This window comes from Phacochoerus africanus, chromosome 7, assembly GCF_016906955.1.
Source record: "Phacochoerus africanus isolate WHEZ1 chromosome 7, ROS_Pafr_v1, whole genome shotgun sequence".
NCBI classification, from domain to species: Eukaryota; Metazoa; Chordata; class Mammalia; order Artiodactyla; family Suidae; genus Phacochoerus; species Phacochoerus africanus.
In genome coordinates, this window is record NC_062550.1 from 84,630,454 (window position 1) to 84,642,719 (window position 12,266).

General features: G+C 45.3%; 1 protein-coding gene across 1 annotated transcript in view; it reads right to left on the reverse strand.

Annotated features, from left to right (window-relative positions):
- Positions 1-12,266, reverse strand: part of STAB2 (stabilin 2) — a 163,627-nt gene that overhangs the window by 137,861 nt on the left and 13,500 nt on the right. Inside the window, 2 exon segments of the mRNA XM_047788161.1 lie at positions 1,357-1,426; positions 2,521-2,606. Of these exon segments, the coding sequence (XP_047644117.1) occupies positions 1,357-1,426; positions 2,521-2,606 (156 nt within the window).

Below are 12,266 nucleotides of genomic sequence, written 5' to 3' on the forward strand. Positions count from 1 at the left end.
CAGGTCCATGCATTCAGCTGACTTCTGGTATTCTGTGAACACTTCCCAGGAAGGCTGCTCCCCTCAAGTGCTCACTGGGGGCTGGAAGTGCCAGGGAATGAATAACTCCCCCAGTGCCCCCCATGACCGCATGTATTAGTTTCCTATTGCTGCTGTGACAAATTGCCACTAATCTAGTCTTAAAACAACATACATTTATCATCTTACATTTCTAGAGGTCAGAATTCCAAAATAACTGTGCTCAAATCAAAATGTTAGTGGTTAAGTTCCTTTCTGGAGGGGAGCATCCCTTTCCCTGCCTTTCCGAGTTTCCAGAGGCTTCCCACATCGCCTGGCTCATGGCCTCTCCCATTTTCAAAGGCTGATGGAGTCTTTCTTTTATATCATCCCTCTGATACTGAATCTTTTGCCTCTGCCTCCACACTTAAGGACCTTTGTGATTACACTGGGTCCACTCAGATAATTCAGGATAGTCTCCTTGTGAGGTCAGATGATTAGCAACCTTAATTCCATCAGCAACCTTAACCACCCCCCCCCACTCCTATGGAAGGCAACACATTCCCAGGTCCATGGAATTAGAATGTGGACATTTGTAGGGGGCAGGGGGCACTATTCTGCCTATTCCATCATGGCTCCCTTTCCCCTCAGAGAAATAACTCCAAGATGAGTGTTTTACATGAACTCCAGAGTTCCCCACGGGATTAAGCTCTGGTCATCCACACTGGTCTCTGGCTTGACAACACTTCCTCTATGTCACTTTCTTAGTGTTTCCCTGGGTCACCTCTCAAACATGCTACTTGCACCAGAATCCTTGTCTCAGGGTCTACTGCTCAGGGGAACAAACAATAAGAGAGTGGACAAGCCCATGTCAGCTTTGTTAGTTTAACCTGCTAAATGGGACCAGTGACCTCCAATCACCTTAGGTATTTGTGAACTCTCCCAAGGGAGGACAGACTAGCATGTGTTGGGACCTGTGGTAGAAGTAGAGGGGCCTCGGATGGGTCAGTGCTGAGACCACGGTCTGGAAAGACCTCAGAGAGAAACTGCGCAGGCAAGCTATTGCTGAGTGTTAGACCCTGGAGAGAGAGAATCTTACGCCCACAAGTTTGCCAGAAAGCATTCCCAGTGAATAGCTGACTACCAGTGCTGGAAACCAAGAAACACTCTCCCTTCTTTCAAAGACTACATACATTTTATCAGTTTGTTGTCAACGCTTTGTTTTGCTCATGTAGACTTGGTTATATACAACTGTTTCATGCTTTCTCCCCAAACTTTCTCTCTGGGGTCTTGAGCTATATGCCATGTGTGACTTTCAACCTTCACAAAGACATCTGATGACACAAAAGTCAGACATACCTGCTGAACAGCTGGGTCCAAATACGTTGTCATCAGCGCAGTTTTCACAGGCTGTTCCACCAAACCCTTCCTGCAGAACACCCAGGGAGAGGATGTTAGATCTGAGCCGTCTGTGTTACCCAAGCCTGGTCAGCATTTGTCTCTCAAATATACATTCCCTCTGTGCCTGTCCCGAAGCTCCGTTTTCTTTCTTCTTGGCTCTCTTTGTGTTATAATGTGTACATTCATTCCCTACATCAGTGTTTACTAAGTCTGGAGCTCTTTAGATGAAAGCTGCTTCATCAGTCTGAAGATATAAATAGAAAGCAAGTACTGGGGTTCCTGCTGTGGTTCAGCAGTAACAAATCTGACTAGTATCCATGAGGATGTGGGTTCGATCCCTGGCCTCTCTCAGTGGGTTAAGAATCTGATGTTGCTGTGAGCTTTGTTGTAGGTCCCAGACATGGCCCAGAACCTACGTTGCTGTGGCTGTGGTGCAGGCCGGTAGCTGCAGCTCCAATTCAACCCCTAGCCTGGAACTTCCATATGCCTCAGGTGCAGCCCTAAAAAGCAAAAAAAAAAAAAAAAAAAAAGGTACTAATAGTTAATCATAATCATAATTTTACACAAGGGTGAAATGAAAATGCTTTCAGTTTTGCATTTTTGAAGACAGTTGAGCTCAATCCTTTTCAGAGGGATTTCTTTGTATTTCAATGATCTAAGGCTTAAAGCTTACAAAAAATCACTTCCATGGGATAGCAAAGAAATTTCTCAATGACAGACCCCGTGCTCGACTACGGGTGCTGAGAATGGCTCCAAAGACTAGTCTGCCAACAGTGGTGACTTTCAACAGTAACGATGACACAATTTCTACAGCCCTGAATCATTTCATGAAATACGTTCACATATGCGATCTCATCTCACTTCTTTAGCAAGTGTAATCGCTTAGGCATTATTATCAAACCCATTTTACAGATGGATACACTTAAGGCTGAGCCATTACCTGACCCAACTCAAAGGTCCCGAGCCTCTAAGAGGTCACTGTGTCGCAGACAGCACACTCTTTTTTTCAAAAAACTAATGTGCTACTTAGAAGAGTCTCCACTAAGTGTGTGTTTACCAAGGGACAACAGGAAAGGAAAAAGAACCGAGTCAGGGAGGAGAAGAGCACGCTTTGGAACTCACTTGGCAGGAGCAGCTTCCATTTCCTTCCATGCCTTCAGCACAGCTGCCCCGACCACTGCAGGGGGACCGCGCTCCTCCAGGGCACTCTAGGGAATCAAAGGGCAGATTCGTTCATCTGCGAATTTACACCAGCCTTCTGCAAGGATGCATCAAGCATCTACTACATGTCAGGTAGTGAGTTGCCAGGCCTAAGAACTAACTAAAGACTCTTCAGGCATCGTCTGGAGTTACACAGGGGAGGCACTAAATTACAATGTAGTCAGGAACTGCACTAGGACACAGGGGACTATCTACCACTGCCTGAGCATTTGTTACACACTTTACAATCACCTAAGTGGATTTAAACCCACAGACGTTGCTACTGGTGCTGGTTAGCAGATGAGGAGACTGAAGTTCAGAGAGGTCACACAATGCCCCAAGGTCTCACACTTTGTAAGTGGGAATTTAGCACAGCCCTTAGCATAACGAAAGCCAGGTCTCTTATTCAGTGTGCTAGCCAGGGAGCCCAGGGAAGGAGCTATTGATGCGGTCATGGGAAGTCTAGAAGACATCCCTGAGGAGGGGTCATTTAAGCTAGGGTTATAAAGACTCAGTAGGAGTTGGCCACGATTGAAAGGGAAGGGTATTTCAGGAAGAGGGAAGAGCAAGTATAAACTCTCAGAGTTGTAAAAGGCAGGACCTGTTCTAGGAATTATATAAAGCCTAGGAGGCTAGACTTGGGAGTTGGGGGGTATGGGAGAAGTGGTGCTTGATGAGGAATAGTGGGATGGCTGGGGCTGATTAATGAAGTGCTTCCTATGGCAAGCAAAGGAACGTAGGTCTCACTTAGAAGCTGATTCCAAGCAAGCATGGGTTTCACACTTTTGGGCTGTGCCAGACCTGAATCTGAGCTTTTATAGATATTTATTAGAGGATTTCACAGTCATTCAGCAAACATTCAGGGATGTGTCAGGCATTATACTCCATGTTGGGGTAGAGGGACATTTAGCTAGAAAGCCAGATATTAAATATTCAAAATTAAATATGAGATTTAAAATAAGTGAAAGAAGTTTAAGGTATTGGTGTGCTGAAGATGAAAATCATGTTTGTTTTTTGTTTTTGTCTATATTTGTTCAGCACTTTGAGTGCCGAATTGACAAAGAATTAACATTAATTTGGGTGAGTTCTGACTGTTAAAATGAGGGATCTGGATGAGCAAACACAAGCAGAAACCATGCATGGCCATGAATTGTGTTTGTGTGAATGAGGCAGGATCAAATGTTATCTCAACTTTAAGCCAGCAAGGCAAATGCCTTTGAAACAAAATGTCTTTCGCAAAACACACGGAGGTTCTAGATAATGATAAAGGATTCAAAGCAACACCCTAAAGTTAAGTCCTATTAAGGGAGTTCCCGTCGTGGTGCAGTGGTTAACGAATCTGACTAGGAACCATGAGGTTGCGGGTTCGGTCCCTGCCCTTGCTCAGTGGGTTAACGATCCGGCGTTGCCGTGAGCTGTGGTGTAGGTTGCAGACGCAGCTCGGATCCTGTGTTGCTGTGGCTCTGGCGTAGGCCAGTGGCTACAGCTCCGATTCAACCACTAGCCTGGGAACCTCCATATGCCGCGAGAGCGGCCCAAGAAAAATGGCAAAAAGACAAAAAAAAAAAGTTAAGTCCTATTTTTAGCTCCATTTTCTAGATGAGGAAACCAAAGCACAGAGTAGTAGAGTGACCTGCCCAGAGTCACCCAGCTGGCAAGGGTAATGAGATTCACTTGTCCCTCCTCTATCAGAAGTTTCCAACCTTCCAGCGCTCCCCGCCTCCTACCTCCAACAAAGACCTTGTCCAAAGCTCTCCTGTGCCACGAGCTTGCTCTGCCATATACCTTCTGCAAAATCGTCATCCACAGAAAATGAAAGAGAAGTTCTTCAAAAAATCTTCTCATCTTAGAGGGAAGCGGTTCTCCCAAGAAGACCCTGATCACTCACCTGAGCTACTAGGTTAGGTCTTTAACTTTAGTTATCACTTGCAGGTCTGGGGAGGTGAGAAGGTCTGTACACACCTGCAGACTGTGTCCTCTCTGGCTCTTCTCTTTCGTGCGTGCAGAATCTTAGCCAAATACAGGGTCTAGGTCACCCAGTGAGCCAGAGGTCTTTCCATAACAGCAGCAGAGCCAGGCTTCCAACCCTGGGAGGTACTAAGAGTTGACTACACTGTCCATCGCTGTGCTCTATCCTCACCCAGCCCAGCTTCAGACTCGAGTCACAACACAGGTGATAGACATGGCTATGAGGTGAGCAAAGTAGAAGCTGACATGCTGCTAATATTTATAAATCACTGTATGTTGGTTTTGGCTGCTCTCACCAGTGGAGCAGTGGCTCTGCAAGGTGCAGTGATGTTAGGAAAAGCCCAGACTCTGCAATAAGAATGTCCTGGATTTGAACCCAAGCACAACTCTTTTCTATTACCCTTGGAAAAGCCAATGTCTGGCTCAGAGTCAGGTTGAGGGCTACCCTGGCAGGGAGTGGAAACATGAGGTGCGCAATAAACAGTGGTTGTTCTCAGATAATTACTGGTTTACAAACTGGGATAGAGGTTGTCCAAGGAAGAGACCTAGAGCTCTGATCACTCCACCTACTGGAGGTCACCAGCACTGACCCACTACCTAATCCTGGATGGCCCAGGTCATTTAGATCTAGTCTCAAAAGAGGGCAATAGCCAGATCATGAAGGAAGGGCCCGGTTAAAGAGCAGGGTCTTTAGCTTAAAAAGAGCAGCAGGAGGTGAGGACGAAGAAAGGGAGAGGGCCGGAGCAAGCAGGTATCAGGGATACCTTTGAAGCGCATCTGAAAACCAACTAAACCACTTGAATTCATGACACATAGAGCAAGGGGTGCTAAGAGAGGTTTTCCATAGATCATGGACTGTCAGGTCTTCTCCCATTTCTTTTTGGTATGAGGCCTTTCTTGGATAAGAGGGTGTTTGGGGAACCAGGCCCAATCCTGGGCAGAACCAGAATAGAGGTGACTGTTTCCCTGTGTCGACACCCATGCACCGTGCAAGGTGCTTTCTGGAGGACCCCCCGTGTGCCTCCTGGGCTGGTTCAGAACACAGGGCCTCCTCTGAACCCTGACACACAGCAATCAGTGCCACTTGCAGGAATGCTCTCCCAGGCACTTACAATTTGTAGGCAATGATGCCTGATTCCCAGGGTCCCATATGTGCAGCCCATCAAATAGTTTTTTCCATGCATTGAGCCAACTCCCCTATCCCCTCTATCCAGCCCAGCCGACTACCACATGCTGGCCCAAAGTGCCCTCCCCCTACACCTGTTTGTACCTCTCCCACTATCAAAGTTGCTCTCCCTGACCCCATCTCTGAGGCAAAGTTCCCCTCCTCTGGGTGTCCCTTCCACTTGGCTCATCCCTTATTATAACACACAGAGTAGAAAATGGGGCAAAGTCAGGTATTGCGAATGTAACTAGATGGTAGGCCAGAGGCTCATTACAAAGAAACGGGGGAATTTTTCCCATCCCAGCTCCCAAGAGTGTGACATTTTGTCTTGGAAGTCTGGGGCTCCTTTTTCCTTAAAGGATGCTTAGCAATTCCTTTCTTTTTAAAAATGTAGGCAAATTTGCCTCTCAGGGTGATTCACTGGACTACCTGTTTCTAATTACCTGGGAAAGGAGGCTGTTAAAAGGTAGATCTTTAAGGCTCTCCTTCCCAGGAACAGTGCTATGGAAATGCACCTCTCAAGGCATAATCTCCCTGAAATTCAATACCCTTTTCATGAAGCCACACTTCCCACTTCCAGCCAGTGACTGAGCACAGCAGGGGTACCAGGCCTGACCCATTCCTGCAAGACTGAAGATTCTTCTGTTGAGTGACTTTGGCTGGAGGACTCCCCATCAGCCCTACCACATTTTCTTAGAACTACATGTGGTCTAAGACTTTTCCATCCAACCTTTCTTAGTTCCTTCTCTTAGTCACAAGGACTACAGCTGCATCATTATCTGATGGACCCCTCCTGACACACACACACACACACACACACACACACACACACACACACACACACTCATACCCCCCTCTTGGCTTCTTTCTCAGTTTTCCTTGCAGGCACTCCTTTTAATTAATCCCTTCTATCACTAGCCCTGTCTTGGCATCTGCTTTTAGAGGATGTGGACTAATGCACCAGGGCACAGAGAGACTGTGCAAATTAGAAAAAGCCACTCCTACCCCAACCGCCCTTGTAGCTATGTCCCTGTAGATGCTAGACTTGGCAAGCGGATGAAACTAAAATAAGAGGTGGCCCTCCCTGAGCATAGACCAGGCCCACGCCAGAGTGTGTGGCTGGGTGAACCAAACATAGGCTGGATTTCAGTCTAGATTCACCCTGTCAATAATAATCTGTTGCAATTCACACCCACTAAATGAGGATCTCTGGGTGTAAGGCTCAGGAATATTCATTTTTACAGGCTTGACAGTAATTCTACTGCACATTAATGTTCCAAAACCACTGAGTACGCTGGAGGAATGAATGTGAATTGTCCCAGCCAGGGGGGAAGGGAAGGTGTTTATGCTTCTTAGGCTGCTGTGAAGTGACGAGTTGATGGGCTTTTTGCATGGGGATGGTTGTGTGGTGCATGGGCTCAGCACTAGGCAGGGTCCTCGGTGCTTCGGCAAGGTGCAAGTGCCTGGACAGTTAAGAGGACCCAGACTTGCTTCAGTGCAAAGTATAACACTGTCCTAAACTGATCTATAGATTCGAGGTAATTGCAGTTAAATTCTTAGAATTTGGGGGTTAGAAATTGAGAAATCAATTCTAAACTTTGTATGGAAAAGTAAAAGAACTAGAGTAACTGAGATAATTTTGAAAAAGACCAAGTTGAAAGATTATACTACTTGATTCCCAGACTTACTAAAAGCTACAGTAATTACGGCAGTGTGGTGGTGTGAAGTGACAGACATAGAGCTCAATGGAACAGAACAGGGTCCAGAAATAGACCCAGACAGTGATGGTCCATTGATTTGCTACAATGATACAAAGGCAAGTCAATGGAGAGACCATAGCTTTTTTAAGAAATGGTGTTGGGATTATCAGATATCTATATGTAAAGAAATGAACCTTGACCCATACTGCGACTCACACACAAAAGTTAATTTGAAATGGAGGATAAACCTAAACATAGTTCCCAAATCTATAAAGCTTCTAGAAGAAAATATTGAAGAAAAAATTTGTGGCATTAAGTTAGGCAAAGGTTTCTAGATGTGTTATAAAAAGCAATATCTATAAAAGGAAAATTGAAATATTTATCTTCACCAAAATTAAGAATGTTTGCTTTCCAAAAGGCACTGTTAGTTAAGAGAGTGGGAAGACAAGCCACAGACTTTGAGAAAATATTTACAAATCACATAGCAAATAAAGAACTACTACCTCAAACAGTTAAAGAACTCTCAAAAACTCAGTACTAAGAAAACAACCTGAATGATATATGAATGGCAAACAAGTACATGAACCATGCAAATTAAAATTGGCCACTATATACCTATCAGAATGGTTGAAATTAAAAAACAAAACAAAACAAAACACTGGGAATTTCCGTCGTGGCGCAGAGGAAACGAATCCGACTAGGCATCATGAGGTTGTGGGTTTGATCCCTGGCCTCGATCAGTGGGTTAAGGATCCGGCATTGCCATGAGCTGTGGTGTAGGTTGCAGTTGTGGCTCGGATCTGGTGTTGCTGTGACTCTGGTGTAGGCCGGCAGCAATGGCTCCAAATAGACCCCTAGCCTGGGAACCTCCATATGCTGTGGGTGTGGCCCTAAAAAAGACAAAAGACAAAAACAAAATAAAATTAAAAATTAAAAAAAATCTGATTACACCAATTGCTCCCAAGGATACCAAATAATCAGAACTTTTATACATTGTTGGTAGGAACGGAAAAAATGATGCAGACACCTTGGAAAACAGTTTGGCAGTTTCTTAAAAGGTTCAAATATATTCATGATGCAATCCAGGATTCCCACTCTTAAGTATTTACTCAAGCGGAATGAAAATTTATGTTCACCCTAAGACCTATATGTGAATGTCCACAGCAGCTTTATTCTTAGTTGAGCTAAACTGGAAACCCAAGTGCCTTTCAGCTGTGAACAGACAAACTGGATAGAGCCAGAGAATGGTGGACTGCGAAGCACTCTACAGAAAGGAACTGCTGAGATACGTAACAACAGGGACACACCTTGAAGGTATTAAGTGAGAGAAGCCAGACTCACAAAGGTACATGCTGTATGGTCCAAAGGATAGGACACAAAGAATTACAGGCATAGAAAATAGATCAGCATTTGCCAAGAGTTGGGAGTTGGAGGGGGATCTGATTACAGAGGGAATTTGGGGGGAGCTGTGTGTGTGGGGGGGGGGGGCATAAGTGTTCTCTACCTTAACTGTGATCCTTATTACACAACTGTTTAGGTTTGTCAAAACTCACGTGACTATATACCAAAAAAGCTGAGTTTTAATGTGTGTAAATTATGACTTAAGAAAAAAAAAATCCATTCGCAGATCATATGCCTCAATGATATTTTTGGAAAAGGCGTCAATGTCCCTATAAATAATGAATTAAACTTGACTTAGTGTAGACCTCAGAGGTGTCCCTTTCCATAGTTTATACTCACTGGAAAGGAAAACAGACTAAGACACTCAAATTAGGAAGGGCTGTTTTTAAAACACGTGGTGAGTTATACAATTTCCTACTTTCAATCTCTAAATCTTTTCATTTGAATTCTTCAGTGTAGTTGTAAGAAAATCAATGTTCGGGAAGCGTTTCTTCAGGTCCCAAGAACCACTTGGCAACCCCTGGGCCAGAGGTCGGACTGAGACTGACTTGACTTGACTTGCTTTCCCCTTTGTACTGTCCTCGTGTATCACTACTGTTGTTCTCGGCCATCTAGACCTGGGGTGAGTGCCCAGCACATTACATGCATTATCCTTCTATGCTTCATCTTCACAACTATGAACTATTTTTTTTTTGTCTTTTTGCCATTTCTTGGGCCGCTTCCCACGGCATACAGGGGTTCCCAGGCTAGGGGTCGAATCGGAACTGTAGCCGCCGGCCTACACCACAGCCACAGCAACGCGGGATCCGAGCCGCGTCTGCGACCTACACCACAGCTCACAGCAAGACCGGATCCTTAACCCATTGAGCAAGGCCAGGGATCAAACCCGAAACCTCATGGTTCCTAGTCAGATTCGTTAACCACTGAGCCACGACGGGAACTCCCATATCTTCACAACTGTGAACTATTAATCTTCACCCGATGAAGTGGTTATTTTCACCACTTTATCTACAAGGACACTGAGGTAGAGAGAGGTCACATGGCCTCATCAGAGATAATGATTTCCACCCAGCCCCGTCTGACTTTAAAGGCTGGTAATATTGCTTCTATGGATTGCTTATAATTATTTTACATGGCTTAAATGTGCTACCAGCCACTCGTTAATTAATTCAACATTCATTAAATGCCTACAAGTATCTTCAAAGTTGGTAATGTTTCCTCTGTGTCTTCACAAGAGAGTGAAGAAGGTTGAGCCAGGACAGAAAGGGGCCTGCCTGCATGTCTCTGGCTGTGGGCAGGAGGCCCCTGAGGAGGCAGTCTCCATGCTTCAGGATGACTTCTGCCTCCTTTGAAATGAACAGCCTGCTCCATTTAGGGCCTGGGGTTTGGGGTGGGGTCTGCGTATGGCTGTGCTAAGGGTGCAGGCACCTGCTGGTCAGGAACTTACTATCTCCTGAAGTCTTCCTGAGCCTTAACATCATATATTCTCCAGGGAAAGTGAGCCTTTCTCTGGAATGTGTTTCTCATTCTGCCCAGCCGGGCTGCCCGTACCTTGTGACTCAGGAGGCTAAAGGGCCAATGAATATTTACTGTTACAGACTGAATATCTGTGCCCTCCAAGTTAATATGCTAAAGCCCTGGCCACCAACGGGATGGCATTTGGAGGTGAGGCCTTTGGGAAATCACTGAGTTTAAATGAGATCATGAGGGTGGAACTGTATGATGCGATTAGTGTCCTTTAAAGGAAAAAGGGACCTGAGCTCTCTGCCATGTGGGGACACAGAAAGAAGACAGCTGTCTAGGAGTTCCCGTTGGGGCGCAGTGGTTAACAAATCCGACTAGGAACCATGAGGTTGCAGGTTCGATCCCTGGCCTCGATCAGTGGGTTAAGGATCTGGCAATGCTGTGAGCTGTGGTGTAGGTCGCAGATGTGGCTCGGATCTGGAGTGGCTGTGGCTGTGGTGTAGGCCGGCGGCTACAGCTCTGATTAGACCCCTAGCCTGGGAACCACCATGTGCCATGTGCCGCAGGAGCGGCCCTTGAAAAGGCAAAAAGACAAAAAAAAGAAGAAAAAAAAAGACAGCTGTCTAGCTGTCTATAAGCCAAGGAGAGGAACCTCACCAGGAACTGAATCTGTTGGTACCATGATCTTGGACTTCCAAGCCCCTAAAATTATAAGTAAAAGTCTTACAATTTTTATGGTATTCAGTTACAGCAGCTTGAGCAGACTAAGCCACTTACTGTCCCTACATTCCTGAAGGGCAGGACTTTGCCTGGTCTGAGGCATCAGGGTGACCCATGGGGTTTGCACAAAAGCAGACAATAGTGAAAAGAAAAATAATAAACCTGAGAGACGGTACGCTACATAAAAAACAAGGTGCATAGGAATGTCCTTTCCAAACTGAACAGGGCAGGAGTTATCAGCCTACTAATAGAAGGATGGAATTTGCTGAGCATTTACTATTGCTAAGCAGTTTGCATGTGTGGGCTCATTCTCACAATAACTGTACAGGGAGCTATCATCCCTTTCTTCCTCCCCAGGTTTTAGATGAGAAAATTGAGATTCAGAAGGTAAGTAACTCCCGCAAGACCACAGGTTGCTAAATGTTGGAACTGGCACTGCAATCAGGTCTGATTCAAGATTTTGGGTCCTTAACATTAAGCAAGACTATCAAAGATCAGTACCTCAGAACAGAAAACCAACAAGGTCCTACTGTGTAGCACAGCGAACTATATCCAGTCTCCTGGGGAAGATCATCATGGAAAAGCATATTAAAAAAAGAATACGTAACTGAGTCGCTTTGCTGTACAGCAGAAATTGGCACATAAGTCAACTATAATTTAAAAAATAAAAAAAAAATAAAACCAAACCAAGACACACCTGAACTAAAGAGGCCAGCCAGTGATCTGAGAACCACAAAAGAAATAGTGATTAGCCTGCCCCCTGCCAGACACATCCCAGGTACTTTACCGGTACCAGCACACTTACTCCTTAGCGCCACCTTTGGAGGAAGGCATAGTAGCACAACTACCTCCATTTTTATGGATGAGAAAACAGACTGAAGAATCAATTTACCAGATAAAATGCAGACTGCCAGTTAAAATTCCACTTCAGATAAACGATGAATAATTTTTTAGAAGAAATATGCTCCAAACATTGGATGTGCATTTGTTGTTTACCTGCAATTGATTTAACTGAGTGTCCTCTATTGTCATGTGCCCAACCTGGCAACCGAGGAGAGATGGTAAGGAACTAGCTAGGTTCCAGAAGGCTAACTGGGAAGGGCAGCCGGGCAATCTAACTGCAGAGCCCACAGTCTTACCATAAAACCACAGTCCCTTCTCAGCTGGAGCTTGGAACCAGGGGGAACTCTGGTGTCATGGACTCAACTCCGGGCAGTGACGGACACCCAGCTAACGGTGGAAATCAGGTT